Source organism: Cladophialophora bantiana (genome assembly GCF_000835475.1).
Source record: "Cladophialophora bantiana CBS 173.52 unplaced genomic scaffold supercont1.10, whole genome shotgun sequence".
Taxonomy (NCBI): domain Eukaryota; kingdom Fungi; phylum Ascomycota; class Eurotiomycetes; order Chaetothyriales; family Herpotrichiellaceae; genus Cladophialophora; species Cladophialophora bantiana.
In genome coordinates this window covers 692,940-711,508 of record NW_015971584.1, presented here as the reverse complement: position 1 = coordinate 711,508, position 18,569 = coordinate 692,940, and the positions used below count along the sequence as shown (strand labels likewise).

Sequence of the window (18,569 nt, the reverse complement as noted above, 5' to 3'; positions counted from 1 at the left end):
TCACAGTTACCCTAACGATCTCCTACGTACTAAACGACGGACTCAGTCCTCTTTGTCTCGCAATTTGTTATTTGGGTCAATACATCCTTTGCTTCTAATAAAATTGGTCCTACCTCAGTCACCGTGGACGTTTCATATTGGATAATTCAGCAAAATTGAAAGAGTGTTCGAGATTGCCCAAGGCAACTTTTTCTCTTTTTGGTAAAATAGGGCCGGATTATTATAATGCCTGAAATGACTAATTCACGAAGTAAATTCAAGGTCCGAGGCTGATTTACTAGGAAGAGGTTTAAGCCCCTTGTGAAAGGGACCTTTTTTTTTTTCGTAACCAGCCTTTCTCTTCCCTCCTTTTCCTTTCCTTTGCATTTTCTTTTCTTTTCTTTTCTCCTTCCTCCTCCCTTCCCAGCCCTGAATAAAGAATTGCTATGATAGAGGTTAGCCCTACCTTTATCAGGCCGATTTATTCTTGTTTTCCTATGAAGCTGTTGATAAAGTTGCAGATTATGTCCGAGTTACCACCTCTATGTAGAGAAGCAACAAGCAGACCGCATGTCTACACGGCCGAAAGGTGCAATACGATGAGACTTCGCCTCACTGGTTAAAAGGAGGATGTCCGGAGGAATGGCTTAATTGTGCTTTCCAAAGCGAGATAACGAGCAAGCTTTACAAAACCTGGAACAACTTGCAAACCAATCTGCCAATAAATGACAAATCTCACTTACAAGGAGAACGGAAAAAGCACAGACTAATTGAATGAACGGTGATGCACCAGATTGAAACTGATGTCGGCAAACATTGTCTACAATCCATCAGTGGAATCGAATACTCCATTCCTTCATAGCAGAGACATTGTATAACAATAGAATCATTCTGTGTTTAAAGCCACTTTGAGCTCACAATTAACGCGGTTTAACTGCCGCGTAGACGAACAGTACCAGGTAAATAACTAGATCTTCTAGGAGACATACTGAGATGAATTTTTGAAGGCAAAACATGAGAGCCTGGAGCTTAGCTGACAATAAAAACCATCTCCATCTCCACGCTTCAACTGCGGATGTTCGGACCCGTCGTTTCACTTCTCAACTCATGCCATCCCGTGGGCAGAATTGATATCAATATCTATTAGGACTAAGACCGTTCATAGAAGAAGATCCACCGTCTAACGTGTGCTGACATTGTCTGTCCGGATGATTCACGGCTTGGTGTTCGTTAAGTTGGTTCAGCGAATCGTTGGAGCCCGTACAGGTGATTTTTCGACAACGTTGCTCTGTTATGATTGGCGGGTCAGGCACTTCAAACCAATACCAAAAACGCACTATTAGCCGTGCTGCCGAGAGATAAAAATGTATTTAAGCCCCCGGTATCCCGCCTTAAAGGCGTTTTGACTCGAAGGCTTGTTTGAGGAAGGTATTGAAATTGTTGTGCTCGCGGTGTTGCCGATGAATTACGATCAATTTGAAGGATTCTGTCTACTCAGGGCCAAGATTGTGATCAGGTTATCGTACCGGCTGGACACGGGCGTTCTAAAGGGCCAGTGTTAGTCCGTTTGTAGCTTAATATGTGTTTGTTGCATTGCTGAGTGTTGTCTGATATCATGTCCGGTTGTACTTGGTTCGTCACCAGCACTTGTCTGTTGCGTCAGCCGTGTCCAAATGTACCGGAGACCTTTTCCTTGGCCAAAACGTGTTGGGCGCAAGAGGGAATCGATTGAGGGCAACTGTCCGAATCTAATAAGCGCAAGTGATGTAGAGTTTGCGCGGTCGACGGTCGTCAGAGCAGCAATGCGAAGGACAGGTGGGGAGCGAGTTTGGTAGGTTTACATAGCGGGTTTGTTGGCGGTGCGCGCAGCTTGTAGGGGTCTCAAGGAGGACGTCGGCTCTGAAGAACAGGGCTCCGGCTCGGCAAGTTTAGGCTATCAACCAAGTCTAGGAGGAGATTCCACAGGAGACGATCAATAGAGATATATATATATTGACAGCATGTTGGATCGAATGGGGAGCCTAGCGAGACGAGGTGGGGATGCCTTGGGATGTCATAGAGAGTACTAGACAGCAATAGATTTAAAGTATATTTTGATTTCTGCATAATTCTCTCTGCAGTAGAAATTTACTAGGGCGACGAGAATAACCAGACGACGCACATATTAGTCCTCCTGACTATCCCTTTTCTTTCTCCTGACCAAGATAGAAGCCATGGGTGCCTCTCGTTTGACGCAGGATGCCGACTGCTGAGCTGGGAAATATCGTGTACAGCTAGAATCAGACACAGCGTCGTCCCCAGAGCACGCAAGAAATTCAGGAGATCATTGCGGAACGCTGCCCGGCCCTTAAGCTATGCAAAAGGACGGATGATATGCTAGTTTACGTCGATTGTTCTACCCGAAACGTATTCGTCCTGTGTGTCTGGATTGGGAGGAGTGACAATGAAGCGTCATGATCAGTCTGATCGGACCTTTCAAAATTGTTGCTGAAATCATCTATCTCGACACCTTCCCTTGCAGAATACTAAACGCCTTTCGAAGGTGCATAATCATGGTGTCTATCAATTTCGACGCAATACCCATACTCGCCATTAAAAGAACGCCTCAAGATCGGGCCCTCAACCCTCTCAAAAACAAGAATCGGGGTTGCGACTCGGCGGAGAGGAAGGAGAGACGATGGAGCGGTGAGCTGGCAAATGCAACGGGGCTGTAGCCTTGCGGTATAGCCACCTCAAATTCTAAAGGACGTGGCGCCTGTTCCCGATGAATATGACTGCTCGTGCTGCAAGCCAACTGCCTTTAAAAGTTAAAGCAAAAGTCTCGACCAGGAACCGAAACAACTCATTGGTGTATGTTTCTTATCAACCAGGATTCTTTTCGGCTATCGACGGAACAAATCACCCATTACTCTACGAGGCCATATCTACGCCCTTGGACCGACATGGGACCCTTCTCGCCTTAACATGGATCAAATATAAACGTCTTACCGATTGATCCTGGAGCAGTCTATCCGTATTGGCCTAATGTTACCCCGTTGCGATCACCTTGCATAAAGTTCAGCTGGTGTCCCTACCACTTTGGTGTATTTGCCGCTGCCGCGGGTTTTTACACGCAAGAAAAAAAAATTGCCTCCACTACTCTCCGCATCAAAGGTGGCACTGTCATCTCCGTTACATCTCCATGTACTCCATACATATATGTTGCCCGGGGTCGTTTAGATTTTGATTTCGCTGGCGACGCTTACACTACTGAAAAGCTTCCAGCAGGGACACCCATCCGTCGGCGATAGACAATGGCAACGGACGAAACTCAACCATTGCTTAGAAATGCGAGCCAGGCTCAGCAAGGGCCGGACAAAGCCGCTCACACAACAGACATCGTTGATTTTGACGACAACGGCGATCCAGAGAATCCAAGAGACTGGCCAAATGCCTACAAATGGGGCATTGTGGCTTTGCTTGCTTTCATGGCTTTTACCGTGTAAGTCCACTCCATCCTGTCCCTTTTGCCAGAATCAATCGCTATCTTTGTCACAATAGCCACCGCATTTGGGCAGTCGAGCTAACCCATTGTGTAGGACATTCACATGCATATCCGTCGTGCCCGTTGCAAATCGGATCGTGCACGATCTCGACGGCACAACCAGCAAATCCGCCAGCGTCCTTCTCGTCACGATATGGGAGTTTGGCGAGGCATTTGGCCCTCTTGTGCTTGCCCCGCTGTCCGAGTCGTTCGGAAGATACCCCGTCTTCAATGTGGCCAATGTCCTCTTCATCTCCGCCACTGTTCTGGCGGCGTTGTGCCAGAGCACGCCTCTCTTCATCGTCGCGAGGGCATTGACTGGTGTGGCGGTCGCTTCGAATGTGCTCAACCCAGCCATTGTTGGAGACATGTTCGTCTCTGAACAGCGGGGGTCGGCCATGAGTTTTATCATGCTCGCCCCCTTGTTGGGAGGAGCAATCGGACCCGCCATCGCCGGTGCCATCGCCGAGACGTTGGGTTGGCGCCAGGTTTTGTGGGTGGGCGTGGCATTGGCCAGTGCCTGTGAAGTCGCTTTCCTCACCTGTTTCCGCGAGACGTACAAAGTGGCGATCCTCAATCGCAGAGTCGCCCGGCTGAGAAAGGAGACCGGCAATCTTGCACTGCGGACCGTGGTGGACGTGGACGGCGCCGAAGCTAACGAGAAGGGATCCAAAAAGTTCTGGGACTCGATCCTGCGGCCCTTTGTCGTTTTCTTCGACTCGGGCGTGCTGCAGGCCATGTCCCTCTTTGGGTCGTTGGTCTTTACCTATTTCTATGTCATGAGCACCACACTCCCCGATATCTTGGAGGGGATTTACGGCCTTTCACCAGCCTTGACGGGATCTATGTTTATTAGTTTCAGTACGTTTTTTCCCTCCACCTCTCTACATCTCCGCCCCTTTCCTTTTTGCGTTGTGAAAAATTCTCCTGTCTGTACCCCCCCTCCAACCCTGGCTAACAAGTCGCTCTTTCCAGGTATCGGATCCGTCATAAGCGTCGTGGTCAGCAACCTCTTCCTCGACAGAATCTATATTCGCCTTCGCGACGCCCAGAAGGGCTCGCTAGAAGGACAGCCCGAGTACCGTCTCCCGCTCGCCATCGTCGGGGGCTTTACGCTCCCATTCATGGTCGCACTGTACGGCTGGGCTGCTGAGCTCCGCCTCCCGCTCCCGATCTTGATCCTCGTCCTCGTCTTTCTCGGTGCGGCATTGATGCTCGGCTTCATCCCGCTGATGGCCTATGTCGTGGACGCGTTCAAGCTATATTCTGCCAGTGCGATGACCGCGCTGATCGTCACGCGGTGCTTGATGGGGACGTTCTTGCCGCTCGGCGTCGAGCCGTTGGTCAAGGCCATGGGGTATGGTTGGGGGTTTACCATTTTGTGTGCGTTGAGTCTCGGGACGGCGCCGATTCCCGTTCTGATTTATCGTTATGGTAGGAAGTGGAGGGGTCTGTCCGCATATACGGAACAAGAGATTTGAAGACGAACGATCGATAAATGGGGCTTGTTTAGGTCGCCTCACTAGACAGGCAAAGAAACAAAACCCGCATGGCGTTTGGGGATTGATTGCTAGGTGTCCTGAACGCATTTTCGGATCAGGAGGTCATGGTGGGAAAGAGTTGATCCCTCCAAAATACGGAAAACTACATTCGCGGTCTGTCAAGGATAGATGAAGTTCTAAACTTAGACGGGGCAGGGAGCTTCAATACCAAAACCCGATTGGCTTGGATTCAGTGACCTCCTCTCTCTCTCCTTCTCAATCCTATCTCCTCTTTCCGGGGAGTCCCCTCTCAGAAAGTAAATGCCGTCGATTTCTTGCTGACTAGTAGCGGTTTGTCTTTGTGTCTGTGTCGACTTATCTAATGCTGAGCGCAGGTTTAGACATGTTGACGCTCAACCACCATTTCTTGAAGGTGGCTTTGGCCACGGGTGAAGCTCTTGACGGTTTCAGGTTCGAACTCGCTATCCACGCGGTCCATGACTAGTAACATCCGTCACTGTGCATGGGTTGGAGGTCTGGATATCGATGCCCTCTTTGTTTGAGTGGATAGATGGGTTGCTGCGGTCTGAAAGGTAGGCTACACCTTTAACCAACTCTCCTGCTGGTTTCTCGATTCGGTATTGGACTAGTAGCCCCGAGATAGGCTATGTCATCGTCGTCCAGACCTGGGTCAGGTTCCTCTTATCCCGTATGCTCGCAATCATTAAAAGTTGGGGCAACCACCCTCGCGGGCATCATGCAGTCCGTCCATGCCGTGACGACGAGAGACTGACGGTATGACCGACCATCACCTCTGCGGTGGTATTCAATGGGCCACTCAAGCGCGGCGTTGATCTGATTCTTAGGACATCAGGAACGATCGCCTTTCTGAGAAGCGGACCTTTACATAGTAAAGGAAATGCAGTCGCGAACACAAGATGTAGGTGAAGTTGAAGTCAGGCCTGAGCGACAGTGAAGGGTCTGTTGGGGAGTGTTTACGCGCTCTGGAGAACTGGAGAACTGGAGAACGGGCCGAGAAGCTCGCAGAATGCGACAAGAGGCGGCAGTCATGGATTCATGGTTGCAGATATAGCGCCCGCCTACCGGCGCCGCTGTCCACCACGCCTCCGTTTCGGTCCTCACTTGGGAGTGCAGTTTGTAAGTTGAGACGGGCAGAAAGGGCCTTGGTTGGGATACGGAGCGAGAAGGGGTTTGTCGGTGTCTCCGTCAGTGTCTCCGTCATCTTCAGCGTTGAATAACACGATTGACAGGTTTAGCTGGTGTTCGACAGTGGTTGCCCCCGCCGATGGTCTTGGACAACCGACCCACGAGTCATCCTAGCAGAAGGCTTCTGAATGCCGGCCCGAGAAAACGGGATAGCTGTGCGGGAGGTCTTGCAGGATCTGCTTGATGTCGACGTTGTCCCCTTCGATTTATCACCTTCCGCATCACCACCTTCAGGGGCTTGTCCCTCCCCATCCTCCATGTGGGTTGTCGATTTGAGGACGGGGAAGTTCTTCGCGAGAAACGTTCACAGTGCTCTGGATCCAGGTGTGGCGCATGCGGCTTCTAGCTGGCGCCGCGTCGCAGCAGCCCGTTTCGCTTCCGCTTGTCCCTAATCGAGCCATATCGGTACGGCATTGTATATATGTTTCTGTTGTAAGAAGTTGAACACAGACATTTCATTCTCGGAGTCGAGCCAGAATTGTACATTCTCCACGCCAGCGCCAAATTCAAGGACGTTAGGTTATGGCCGGCTTCTTGGTTGGATGATGGGATCCGAGGTTGTTAAAAGGTCTGCAATTGACCCGTATTCGAAAGGTTGGCCGCCATGATCGAGTGGCATCTCGAAGAGTCTGGCGGTGAGATGAGATGACTTGGTATGCGATAAACCTCTGCGAACGAGTGTCTTTTGGTATTTTGGTGAAGAGAGTAGAAGAGCAGACAACGGTATCAAACTGCACCCATGGTACCTCCCGCGCCGGCGAGGCTGGACATGACATCTCTGCAATTCTCAGAGAATTTCACTAAGGCGTGTCATTTCCTAGGCTGTCAATGCGGTAGGATCGCAGGGATTGAACAGTTTCGTGCAAAGGCCCTGTTCTTAGTCGGCATTACTGCTCACGACGTTCGTCGAGAAGCCAGGTTCGCCAGCCCTCCCTTGGTATTCCATCTGATTTGGCCTCTAGCTCTGTTCCCGCTGTTGAGACGTTGACTGGCACCAACATTTTGAATCACCACTCAGCATTGTCACGTGAGAAATTCTCACAATAAAGGCTTACATACCTGGGGAAGAACGATGGGACGGTCCATGATGGTTTAACGACTGACACTTCGATCTTGGATGCCAATTCGAAGGCTCTCTTCTTTTGCCACACGTGCCCGCTTTTGTCGAAGGGGGTATATACACCTTTAGTGGCAGCGAGGTAGCCAAAAGTCCAGCACCACTACCGCCATGATCACGAGCACATTCGAGATGAATGGGAAGACGGACATGTGTCGTTCTGAGGGCAGCGACGACAGGTTTAAGTTTGAGGGGGGAATTCGAACGCCTCATGGCTGAAGACAAGTGCTCCACTTCAGATAATCAAACACTGGGGGAGGAAAGCGATGAAGCAAGACGAAATGGAGAGTATAAATAGAGATACGAGGGGGATGGAAGCAGACAGCGCGGCATCGCGCAAATGTGACATAGGGCCGCAGTGAATACAATTCATGACTGGATTTCACAATGAATGAACCGGTACACTCAAAGCTTCTGGTTCTTTTTCATTCCACTTCTATCCCTGTCAGCCTCTATTGTGCCGGCGCCTTAGTGAACATACTATGCAAGCAAGTACTTCGCGGCATGGTCAATGTGATCATCCGAAAAAGTCGCCATTGTGTAGTAACTGTGGTCATAGTCTGGTTGAAACCTGACATGGACTCCATTCTCCTGTCCAATCTCTTTTGCAGCTGCGATAAAGTTCTCGGGGAGGAGCTGGCCTTGTTTATAGAAATTGTCACCAGTACCCTAAGAAGGTCAGTAGTGTACAAGCACGGTCAAGAATGGCGACGCACCACATCAATTAAAATGTCAAGAGGGCCGCCTTTCCACTGCTTGAGTAATTCTGTCGAGTCATGCTGAGCGCCCAGCCTCTGCCAGTCGTCACCGAAATAGCCTTTGAACGCCTTCTCACCCCAGGGACATTTAAGGGGATTGGCAATGGGAGCAAAGGCGCTGACACTCTTGTATTTTCCTGGATTCTTTAGGTATAGGGACAAAGCGCCATGACCTCCCATACTATGTCCACTGATGCTAACCTTGGTAGAATCGATCTGATCTTTGAACGCTTCGAAGACAGTTTTGGGAAGTTCGTCGGTGATGTATGAGTACATGTTGTAGTTCTTGGACCAAGGGTCGGCACTAGCATCGACGTAAAAACCTGCACCGGTACCAAAATCGTAGGCATCATCCTCGCCTTTGATGCCAATACCCCCTGTATCCTGTCAGTCCCGGTGTTGATCTGACGATTCTTTTTTTGACATACTCGGACTTGTGTCAGGGTACAATACAGCGATACCCCTCTTGCTAGCACCATGTTGGAAGAACCCCTTTTCGGAGCAATTGTCACCGGTGCATGTGAGGCCGGAGAGCCATATCAGCAGGGGAACTTTGTTGGTGGCAGCTTGAGGAGGGAGGTAAAGATTGAACTTCATCTCGCAGCCAGTGGTGGAGGCATTGTGAGCGAGCTTGAGAAGCTTCCCGCCGAAGCTGGCGATGGTTGCTTGAGTAGTAACAGACATGGTGCAGCTTTGGACCCAGAGGTTTTGTTTCGGAGAGGGGAGAGAAGACAGAAAAGGACCTTAAAGAAATGTTTTCGTAGAGCGTGTTTTGCATATGAGAAATGACGTGGGGACCTGCAAGAGAGGGGCCAGCCGCATTGGAGAAGAGGGAAGAGGGACGACTGCCCCGCAGGTGGCAGAAACGCGGAAGAACAGCGAGCGAGAGCCATCTGTCAATCATCGTCAAAAGGGACAATTCGGGAGTTTTGGAATCTCACCGGAAGAAGCACCAGCACCACCACACCCAGCAAGGACAGATGGGTATGTGGATTCGGAAAGAGGGGCCGGTGTGAGCCTCTCGGCCTCCTCAATCAGTCTAGTTTCGGCAGTGGAAGAAACAATTGAATTGGGATACATTTTCCGCCTCGACGACAATTTCCGTTTCGAGTCCATTGTGTCGAGCTAGAGTGAAGACGAGCTGGCTCTAGAAGGTGCTCGAAGAGCATCCCTGCTGGAATGCTCTGGTCTTAGCCGGTATTGTTACTGTCTCCATGAGAGATTGTTGGTGAGTAGTCGGATAAACACCGTCAAGTAAAGAAGATGGCGTCACTGTCAAGGCTGTCCACAATATGTCTACAACCGCAGCGATGAGGGAATCAAACAGGTCTTGACAGGGTGAACGTCGGTAATACCTCGGAATGAGCATGAGGCTGCGAGGCTGCGAGGCTGCCAGAAGATACCGCCGCCAACACCGACCACAACTGCTTATTATTCAGATGCTGCATTCTCCGCAGCCACCTACCGTGTACTTGTATTCTTTCGGCGTGTTCATGTTGACGGGGGAGGTAGCTTTATCTTCTGTATAATCATTCCTCAGGTGAATCCTGTCACCTCCAACAATGGCGTCGGTAGCTTCATCTACACCCTCTGCGCAAGAACCAACCCTTCCCAAGAATGCCGCTCCATCTCAACCAATGTACAACTTTAGCTTTACGCCCTTCTTGCGCACCAACGGCCTCGCCGCTCTCGCTTCCACCGTCCCTGTCTGCCCTGATTTCGCCAATACAGGCCACTGTCCGCGCGGCCGTCGCTGTCCCGATCGTCATCCCACACCCACCCAAGCGCAGCAACCTCATTCTCAACAACACCACTACGGGCGCCACACCAACGATAACTATGTCTGTAAACATTGGCTCAAGGGCCTCTGTAAGAAGGGCGATGCCTGCGACTACCTGCATGAATACAACCTAAGAAAGATGAGCGAATGTCAATTCTACAATCAAAATGGCTATTGTCAGAACGGCGACGAGTGTCTCTACGTGCATGTCAAGGAAGGTTCAAAGCTGCCTATGTGCGAAGATTATAACAAGGGATTTTGCGAGAAGGGGCCTAGATGCCCAAACCGGCACGTGAGGAGGAAGCTGTGCGAGTTCTATCTGGCGGGATTCTGTCCGGATGGGAAAGAGTGCAAATTTGGGGTTCATCTTAAGAGCGGGCCGGCGGCAGCGGCAGCGGCTGCAGCAGAGAAGGATGCAGACGCACATCGGAGAGAAAGAGTCGCGGAATTGGAAAAGAGGGAAGAAGAATCCCGTAAAGACTATGGTTGGAAGGGTGGCAGAGGCGGAAAAGCAGGAAGATGGAGAAGCAAACGAGACAGGAGGTGACCATACTCGACAGGGGCATTAGTCATTTCTGGGAATCAATGCGCCAAACCCCAGGTCGGCAAAGCGACCATCCAAAGTCATTTTTCAAGGTCGTGGTCGTTCCGGAGGGCTGTGGGCGCTGTTCGACAGTGCGTCAAATGCCGTGAGCATTGCCTGGTCGAGCATACAGCAAGAACAAGCCTGCTTTAAACGAAGCGGCTGTGCTAACAGAATTGGTCGAACCATACACTCATGTGAATCACCCACCACGCCAGGAAGCAGAAACGGATCCTTCATCCAAGTTGTCGACCCCCAAAACAATGAGTGTGAACGGCTCAAGCATGATTCTGACACTGCTCAAAGCGACAGCACGCCGCATACGGTCTTCTACTCTGCATTCGCGCGACACTTTGCCCGAGCTATACACAGCCTTTCTCGCCGCTGGCAGAAAGCGAACGCGTCACACAAGCGAATGGCTTAACGGGATAGCCAATACCCACCAATACTCACCAATACTCACCAATCCTGCGCTGCTGATGAACCCGAAGGGAGATTCATCTCCAAGCCTCGAGCTAGAATAGAGAGAGCGAGAAAGGGAAGGAGAGGTATAGGAGAAAATGGCTCGCGATTTCCACCACCTCCAGGACCAGTACCAGCCACTTAGAATGTCTGTTCTGTCCTCCGATGCTCGAACTCGGGGTAGATGGATAGTGGATGAGTTCAAGCAAATGGATAGAAAATAAGACTTGCGCCCACATGGAAAGACCATCGCACACAGACTGCTGATTTGGAATGGATCCCCATGTTTTTCAAGGGTTGTTTCTTTCCGTCTGTCTGTATTTTTGCACCGCAATCCTTTCACTCCTCGCCTTACCCTCCCCGTTGTCTACCTAGGTAAATAGTATTCGTGACATTTAACACACCAGCTGACCGTCGCAGCCGGCGCCGAGTTATTTAGCCCACCCCATTATACCTCCCTAGTATGCATTCCCATAAGTACGCACTCCTATTCGTATTCGTATCCATATTCCCATTTTTCTATCACCCCATTCCCGCTCGTCCCGTCATGTCTCATGCGATCGGGCCCCCCGTTATCGGTCTCGTTTTCGTCTCGTCGAGCCGATCATATGGCTAGCCACCACAGCCCGTAATACACCCCAGGGTGCTAGAGGACCGTAAAGGGCTCCTCCATCCTTCCCTGCCTAAGGGTTCCTGTTTAGGAGTCCTAATATGGACTGGGCAAGGTAGGACAGCGCCAGAAAAGAAAAGGGAGGGGGAGGATTTCGTCTCACTCCTTGTGTTATGTTATGATGTATTTATGCCATGGTACCATGGGAGGGAGATGATGCCTTCTCGCGTTCTCGCAGTTTAGGGGGCAAACAGACAAAAAGAAAAGGTGATGGAGAAGGGTTGGTAACTTTGCACGGATGTAAGAATGTAGGTGTCTATGCAAAAGACGAACGCCGCCCGCTCGCTATGCATGCCCGCTCTAACGTTTCCAAAAAGGCAAGGAAAAATGGCCCAAGTTTCCAGTCACCTTTTCCCAACAAAATTTCGTGTGGTGAGGGCCCCGTACTGTGTTCTCAATTTTGCTGTCCTTCTCCCGGCTATGCTGTAGTGGCAGTTGGTGGAATGGCTTTTTCAACGTCTGTTCCTACAGTGCCCCTCCTACTCCTCTGCCTCTCCTCCCTCTCGCGCAGCAACTCCTGTCTCACCCGCTCTTGCTCCTCGATGCCCGTTCTTGCCTTCTCATGCGTGCTGCTGAGCTCCTTCTTCTTAATGAACAAGCTCACGAGGATGCCAAACGCCGCAAAACAGGTGTAGAAGATCCACATCGTCCTCAATGAGTCGGTGTACGCTTTGTCGACGGCGTGGCGAGCGGGCCCGTGGAGCGTACGGACGATCGAGGTGGTGGCGCCAAAGGAGGAGGAAGTCAGAAGTCTCGCGCGCTGAGATCCGATGACGGGGACCAGGCTGGCATACTTGTTGGAGAGTTCGTTGGTAAAGACCACGCCACCCAATACGACCGAGATCGATGTGGATAGGTTGCGGATGAAGCCAAATGTCGCTGTTGCTACAGCCATGTCATGGCCTTTGATGTGGGCTTGCAATGCAATCAATGGGGACTGGAAATTCGGACCCACGCCGATACCTGCAATGATCTGATATATGATGATTTTGGTCCAGTCCGGGTTGGGAGGTAAGTCGATGAACAGCCCGTAACCAAGAGTCATTACGCAGAGGCCGAACCAGATGGGGTCACGGAATCGACCTGTCTTCTTGACATAAAGGCCCGTGCATGTCGAGACAAAGGACAATGTGAGGACCATTGTAAGCAGGTATACTCCGGAGAGAAGAGGGCTAGCACCAATCACGGTCTGAAAGTAGAAGGGCAGGTAGTAGCTCCCGGCAATGAAGACGAAGCCGTGGATGAAGCAGACTCCCAAGGATGCAAGGTTGGAACGGTTTTTGAACAGTCGAAGGGGTATGACCGGATACTTGGCCAGCTTCCACTCGTTTAGGAAGAAGAGGGCAATAGTGAAGACGCCGAAAATGATGAGGCACAATGTGTAGGCACTGTCCCAGGGCTTCGTTGTGCCTCCCGAGGTCATGCCAAATAGGAACATGACAACTCCTCCGACGATTGTGACGACGCCGATCCAATCGATCGCCTTGATCCCGGCCCAGAAGGGTGTCTTGGGAGTGTCCAGTTTGAGGAAGAAAGTGAGCAGGATCAAGGAAAGACCATCCAGCGGCAAATTGATATAAAAGCACCACCTCCAGGAGGCAGCTTCGGTGAAAGCGCCCCCCACGACGGGGCCAACACCAGAGGCGATTGCCCAGACCATGCCCAAGATTCCAAAGTACTTGGGCCTTTCTCTCATGCTGAATAGATCGCCTATGCAGATGTAGACCAGCGTTACGAGACCACCTCCGCCGATGCCCTGAATCACTCGTCCCCCGATAAGTAGACCGATCGAGTTGCTCAGGGCCGCGATCAAACTCCCAGCCATGAAGATTCCATTGGCCAACATGATGATGGGCTTGCGGCCCCATATGTCCGAAAGCTTGCCCCATAAAGGAACACTTGCAGCGTTTGCGAGTAGATACGCGCTGCCAACCCAGGTGTAATCTGAAGCCGAGGCCTGGAAATGTTGGGCGATAGTCGGGAGAGCTGTGGTGATTATGGTGACGTCCAAGGCGGCCAGGAACAGGGCCATGCACAGGGAGAACATGATAATGACAATCCGGCTTGTAGAAAACTCGGAGGCTCTGGATTTTGTTCTGTCCAGAGCGGGCTTTTCGGGGGTTAGCTCGTCAACTGGTGACCCATTATCTCGCGGCGTCCCCACGGCGACATCATTTGCTTGGTCAGGGAACTTTTCTGATGCAGGGTTGCTGGAAGACGCTGGTGAAGGTGCATCATCCAGTGCGGTGTCTGTGTTGGGAGGCTGGATTGCGCCTGGCGGAGCAACACCCTGTGGCTCAAGGTTCGACGCCATGGTGAATTAAAGCAATGATATTGGCTACCAAGCCTGAAGCTCTGAAGCCAACTGAGGTCTGTGAAGTGGTCGATTCGAGGAGATATCTGATGGAGGCTGTTGCGGCAGTGGTGAGTAGTGGTCAATATTTGTATGTGATATCATGTATTGGGGTTTGCACTTGGACGGACGCGCCTTTAAGTCCGAGCCACCTAAAACAGAGAGCCTTGTCAAGTCGACAACCGATATCGGGAGTGGTCAAAGTGGCTAGGCCCTAGGCAGGTTGGTCCGTGAGTCAGAAGGATAATAGAATATGTGGTTGACAATAAAGGAATGTAGGCAATGGTGGTGAAAATGCGCCATCATGATGGAGGAATAGCCCAAAGGGTGGCCCGGGGTTTCGAGCAAGCAAGCAGGCGGGCCCGAATGGCAATGCCGAGCCGATTACGAGATCTGGGGGGGCGATTCGATGACGAGACGAGGGAGAAGAGAATTGAGGACAACCCAAGCATCGCGTGGTTGCTGAGGACTTATTCGTACAGAGCCATGCTAGTCAAACTGTTTACTAAGGAGAAATGCGGAGGGCCGCAAGGTTTGAGCAGGGGGGGATTGGCTCGACGGCATTAAAGAAATGTCGGCCCCGTTGGAATCACACACAGTGTCGAATCAAAACTATCCCAGGAAGCGGGGAGGGAAGGGATTTTTCTCGCCTCCAGCCCTTCGCACAACGACACCGTGCCGACAATATCTCGAAACAGGCAGAAACCCGCCAGGAAAAGAGGCCCTCGATCGAAAAATCTCCTCGTTCGGCTCCTCGACGAACCGAGGCCGGGTCACGTGAAATCATGTGACCGCCATGTGACCGCCATTCTGACCATCACCCCGTCCTACTGTCTCCCTACTTGTAGTATGTACTCGTCATCGAGCACCTCGTAGGAGTCCCTGACTGCCTTCAATTGCACCAATCACGAAGTTCTCCTGCTCCAGGTTATTCCCGTAAAAAGTCCTCGTCGGTCACTAAAGGGAAACAATTTTGCTAACTTCGATGCTGAGGTTATACGTCCGGCAATCATAGGTGCTTGTTCCCGCAAAAAGACAACAGGAAGATATACCCAGTACTCGCTATGCGTGTGCAAGCTCAAACTTTGGAGCAACGTCAAGAAACTGGCAAGTGGCAACTTCTATTCCTGCCCGTTCTCCGCTTTTTCTTTCTTTCTCAAAATGGCATGCCGTCAAGTCATGATGCAAGGCAAAGTGCAGAAACCGGAATGGGCCCTCTCGACGAAATCGATAAAAGGCGTCTTCGCGTCGTCATGTCAAACCAGTACTAACACCATGCTCAATTCAAAGGTTCGTGGCACCTCAGACAATTCATCTCCATGTGCCACATCACGGGTTCAAAGGGACCCTTCTTCTTGTCCTTCCCTTGAGGCACCAGCTGTCGGATCAATGCACACGATGCCTGTATTCATCTTCATCAATCTGTTGAGCTCGATAGATCCTGCCCACCAGTTTGCCTTTCCACGGCTTCTTTTGCTTCGATGTTGACTTGACCCCACAGGAACGCGTCTCGATAATATTTCCAGTCCATGTCCCTTCAGATTCCATCACTTCTACTTCGTGCGATAACGACCCCTTCTTGAATTTCTCCCACGCCCTCTTTTCGAGGTCGGCGATCAAGCAAGCTTCGTGGTTCCACATGCTGCAGTCCCGGCACTGGTACGTGTCCAGCTTGGGATTGTCGTAGCCGTTGCAGGTGCAGAATTGCCGGAGCTTGCTGAGCATCTTAGCGGGGGACGCTGTGATGTTAAGGGTTTGGCGCCAGTATCTCTCTCGGAGGACGGTCTTGTTCGAGTCATCCTCTTCATCCCAATGGCTGACTTCGGCATGCCCTGATATTGTATGGGCCTCGACGATGTCAACATGATTGCTCAACACTAACTCTCGTTTGCCATGGTATGGCTGTCGACCCATGGGTAGTTCATGTGGCCAGTATAGCCAGAACAGCCGCACGAGGACCTTAGAAGCCCCGCCTCTGAACTCAGCTATTAAGCCCACCCACAAGTTGTCCTTGTCACACTGTAATTTCTCGTCCTCTGATGCATCGGCTGGAGGTGCAGGGGGGCCGGGGTCGTGGCGATTGACGTACACAAATTCGCCTACCGTGTAGCTGTCATTGTAAGGTTCGCTGACTATGCGGCACCCATCACGTCAGTACAGGACGAGGCTGCTGAACTGGCTGATACTTACACGGCGCATTTTTGAACCTGCGAACACTCTGCCACGCCGAGCCCGGTCTTATACTAAAGTCGATGGAGAGATCAGCCATTTCCAGCGGAAAGTCCTCCAAAAGCACGACGTCGCCGTCGTCCCCCGCAGTGGCCATCCTGTGCCTGGGCGGCGCAGGGCCCACGATAGTGAAATTCGCGTCGACCGGTGGCATTTCAGATTTCTCTTCGGGTTTGTCTTCAGATTTGTCTTCATATTCGTATACAGATTTGTCTTCATATTCGTATACAGATTTGTCTTCATATTCGTATACAGATTTATCTTCATATTCGTACGCAGATTTATCTTCATATTCGTACGCAGATTTGTTCTCATATTCGTATTCAGGTTCGGCTTCGGATTGTACTTCGCGGTAACGATTTGCTCTTTCAGCTCCTGGGGCTGTATTTTCGCTCCCGTCATCCTCCATTTCACTCGCGCGCCGCTTGCGCCCACGCATCTGGCCTGGTGTCTCAGTGTCGTCGGTCTCGTCGCTTCCGCGTGTGTAGGTCTCCTGATAGGAGCCCGAGGAATGATACTCCTCGGAATCTGTAGTACTAGAGGCCATCGAGAACAACAAGCGAAAACTCTAGTAGCGGACGCAGACACAAACCAAAAGCCCTTTTAAAGCGCTGGAGAAATTGATTGGATCGATCTAAACACGATTTTAAGGGTTGACGGTCGGCGTGTAGGAAAAGGGTGCAGGGAAGCGAAGGTGGGCAACTGCTTTGGATGAAGCGCTCGTGGCGCAGGTCAGTGCCAAATAGCGCGGCAGGGCCTATTTGCGAGGTAACTACGACAAGAAATCACCTTTGCACCTTACCCAGTAATTGGCGAACAAGAGTCTTCAGCTGCTGTTCACAGATCATGATGGGAGAGATGGTATTATGTATGTACTTATGTATATGGCTGAGATAAGAATTCTGGGGTAAGGTTGAGCTGGCGAAGGTTGGCGAGGGCTAAGGGCCCCATGCAACCCTTTTATCCCCTGTGGCTTATGGCATCCAACCCAATGTGCCTAGTCTTTTAGGGCCTGTGTGGTCTGTGGTCTGTCCAACCACCCGTGAGTCTGCTTTTTCAGGATGCCTCTCTTGTCTGCAAAGACCGTGGTTCAAATTAAAAACATCCTCCCTTGTCTGGATCCTGCTGCCACTGTGGTTTCGCGTGCGTTCACCTTTTGACCGCCTGCATCTTGGCAGATTCTGCTCCCATGATAGTGTCGTATCCAGCGGGGGAAAAAAAACCATGTCACGAATTCATCCAGTGCGCCGTCTGGTGAATCTGTCCGAGATTTTCTACCTAAGCTCGCGCCCAAAGCTTGCTTTCTAGTACGGCAACGCCTAGAGCAACCGTCGTCGCAGGGTATCAAGTATTGACGGCAGCACTCTCGGCTTCTGGTCACTCCTTCGGCCACACACTTCTTCACCTTTACTTCTTAACTGAAGGAGACCCAAAGAATCCCTTGATCTTATCCAGCAAGCTATCATGCTTCTTTTCGTGGATATGTGCTTCATTTCCTGCTCCCCCTCGTCCGACATGGTGAGACTCTAATTTCGCAATTCGAGTGGCAGTCTCGGGAACTACATCAGTATCGTGCGGCGCCGCCGAGGTTGGCTTCCCATCATGCTCAATGTTTCCTGCACCACCGCGACCCGCCGAGTATGGCCCGTCACCTTGGTCGCCGACTGGTCCTTCGCGTACAATTTCCCCGTCGACGTAGGTTTGGGTGTCAGGCCCGATGTTGGCGGCGCCTGAACGACATCAGTAAGTCGAGTTGGAGGGTTTTTGAGGGATGTGCAGCTTACCTCCACGGCCGTGAGAGACGTTGGCCATATGAAGCAGTGGTTTGAGGTCTGTAGAAGTCAGCCAGAACTGTTACAAGTCCCTGTTGTTCGGATTATGCATGTGCAACAATCACGAGTGGCGAACAAGATGGACAGGGAGACAGCGAGCCAGCCCCACAAGCCCGAAGCAAGGCTGGGTGGGAAGAAGTGCTTATGGGATGTTGCTTACCGTAGTGGTATCAGTGATTCTCGGAGTGCAGGCTGTTAGCTTGCGCTTGGTAGGCTGTGCCAGTGTACAAGGGGTCAAGGGCGACTACTATGGAGATCTGGAGGAAGAAGCAGAAAGTAAACCAGTGTGAGTCGGTGGCCGTTGAGATGGGTTGATATGGGTTGATATGGGCAAAGGTTCTCGGGGCTATCCAAGCAAACCAAGAAATGCCATGACAATTGTGAGTGACAAACTGCAAAAGCAAATAATGGTGTGACTTGTGGCTTCCACCCAGCCCCGAGCGCCCAGTGCCCAGCGCCCAGCGCCCGGCGGCCGCCTTGGTCGGTCAAGGTCGCTTTGCTCAATATGACGTTCAGTACTCAGTACCAAGTAAGTTCCCCCCGGCCACGACCAGCTTTTCCTTTTGACGTCGGCC

General features: G+C 51.3%; 6 protein-coding genes across 6 annotated transcripts; 2 read left to right on the top strand and 4 right to left on the bottom strand.

Annotated features, from left to right (window-relative positions):
- Nucleotides 1-3,272: 3,272 nt before the first annotated feature.
- On the top strand, nucleotides 3,273-4,983 carry Z519_07164 (uncharacterized protein; the record flags this gene model as incomplete). The annotated part of the gene is made up of 3 exons (XM_016764899.1): nucleotides 3,273-3,460; nucleotides 3,558-4,363; nucleotides 4,478-4,983. 3 exons carry the CDS (start codon nucleotides 3,273-3,275, stop codon nucleotides 4,981-4,983), a joined length of 1,500 nt encoding a protein of 499 aa, XP_016618849.1.
- Nucleotides 4,984-7,807: 2,824 nt separating this feature from the next.
- Nucleotides 7,808-8,769, bottom strand: Z519_07163 (S-formylglutathione hydrolase; the record flags this gene model as incomplete). The annotated part of the gene is made up of 3 exons (XM_016764898.1): nucleotides 7,808-7,996; nucleotides 8,044-8,462; nucleotides 8,514-8,769. 3 exons carry the CDS (start codon nucleotides 8,767-8,769, stop codon nucleotides 7,808-7,810), a joined length of 864 nt encoding a protein of 287 aa, XP_016618848.1.
- Nucleotides 8,770-9,647: 878 nt separating this feature from the next.
- Nucleotides 9,648-10,412, top strand: Z519_07162 (uncharacterized protein; the record flags this gene model as incomplete). The annotated part of the gene is made up of 1 exon (XM_016764897.1): nucleotides 9,648-10,412. The coding sequence occupies one exon, from the start codon at nucleotides 9,648-9,650 to the stop codon at nucleotides 10,410-10,412; it is 765 nt and encodes a 254-aa protein (XP_016618847.1).
- Nucleotides 10,413-11,998: 1,586 nt separating this feature from the next.
- Nucleotides 11,999-13,894, bottom strand: Z519_07161 (uncharacterized protein; the record flags this gene model as incomplete). The annotated part of the gene is made up of 1 exon (XM_016764896.1): nucleotides 11,999-13,894. The coding sequence occupies one exon, from the start codon at nucleotides 13,892-13,894 to the stop codon at nucleotides 11,999-12,001; it is 1,896 nt and encodes a 631-aa protein (XP_016618846.1).
- Nucleotides 13,895-15,319: 1,425 nt separating this feature from the next.
- On the bottom strand, nucleotides 15,320-16,709 carry Z519_07160 (uncharacterized protein; the record flags this gene model as incomplete). The annotated part of the gene is made up of 2 exons (XM_016764895.1): nucleotides 15,320-16,065; nucleotides 16,124-16,709. 2 exons carry the CDS (start codon nucleotides 16,707-16,709, stop codon nucleotides 15,320-15,322), a joined length of 1,332 nt encoding a protein of 443 aa, XP_016618845.1.
- Nucleotides 16,710-17,569: 860 nt separating this feature from the next.
- Nucleotides 17,570-17,974, bottom strand: Z519_07159 (uncharacterized protein; the record flags this gene model as incomplete). The annotated part of the gene is made up of 2 exons (XM_016764894.1): nucleotides 17,570-17,892; nucleotides 17,947-17,974. The coding sequence occupies 2 exons, from the start codon at nucleotides 17,972-17,974 to the stop codon at nucleotides 17,570-17,572; spliced, it is 351 nt and encodes a 116-aa protein (XP_016618844.1).
- Nucleotides 17,975-18,569: the final 595 nt, after the last annotated feature.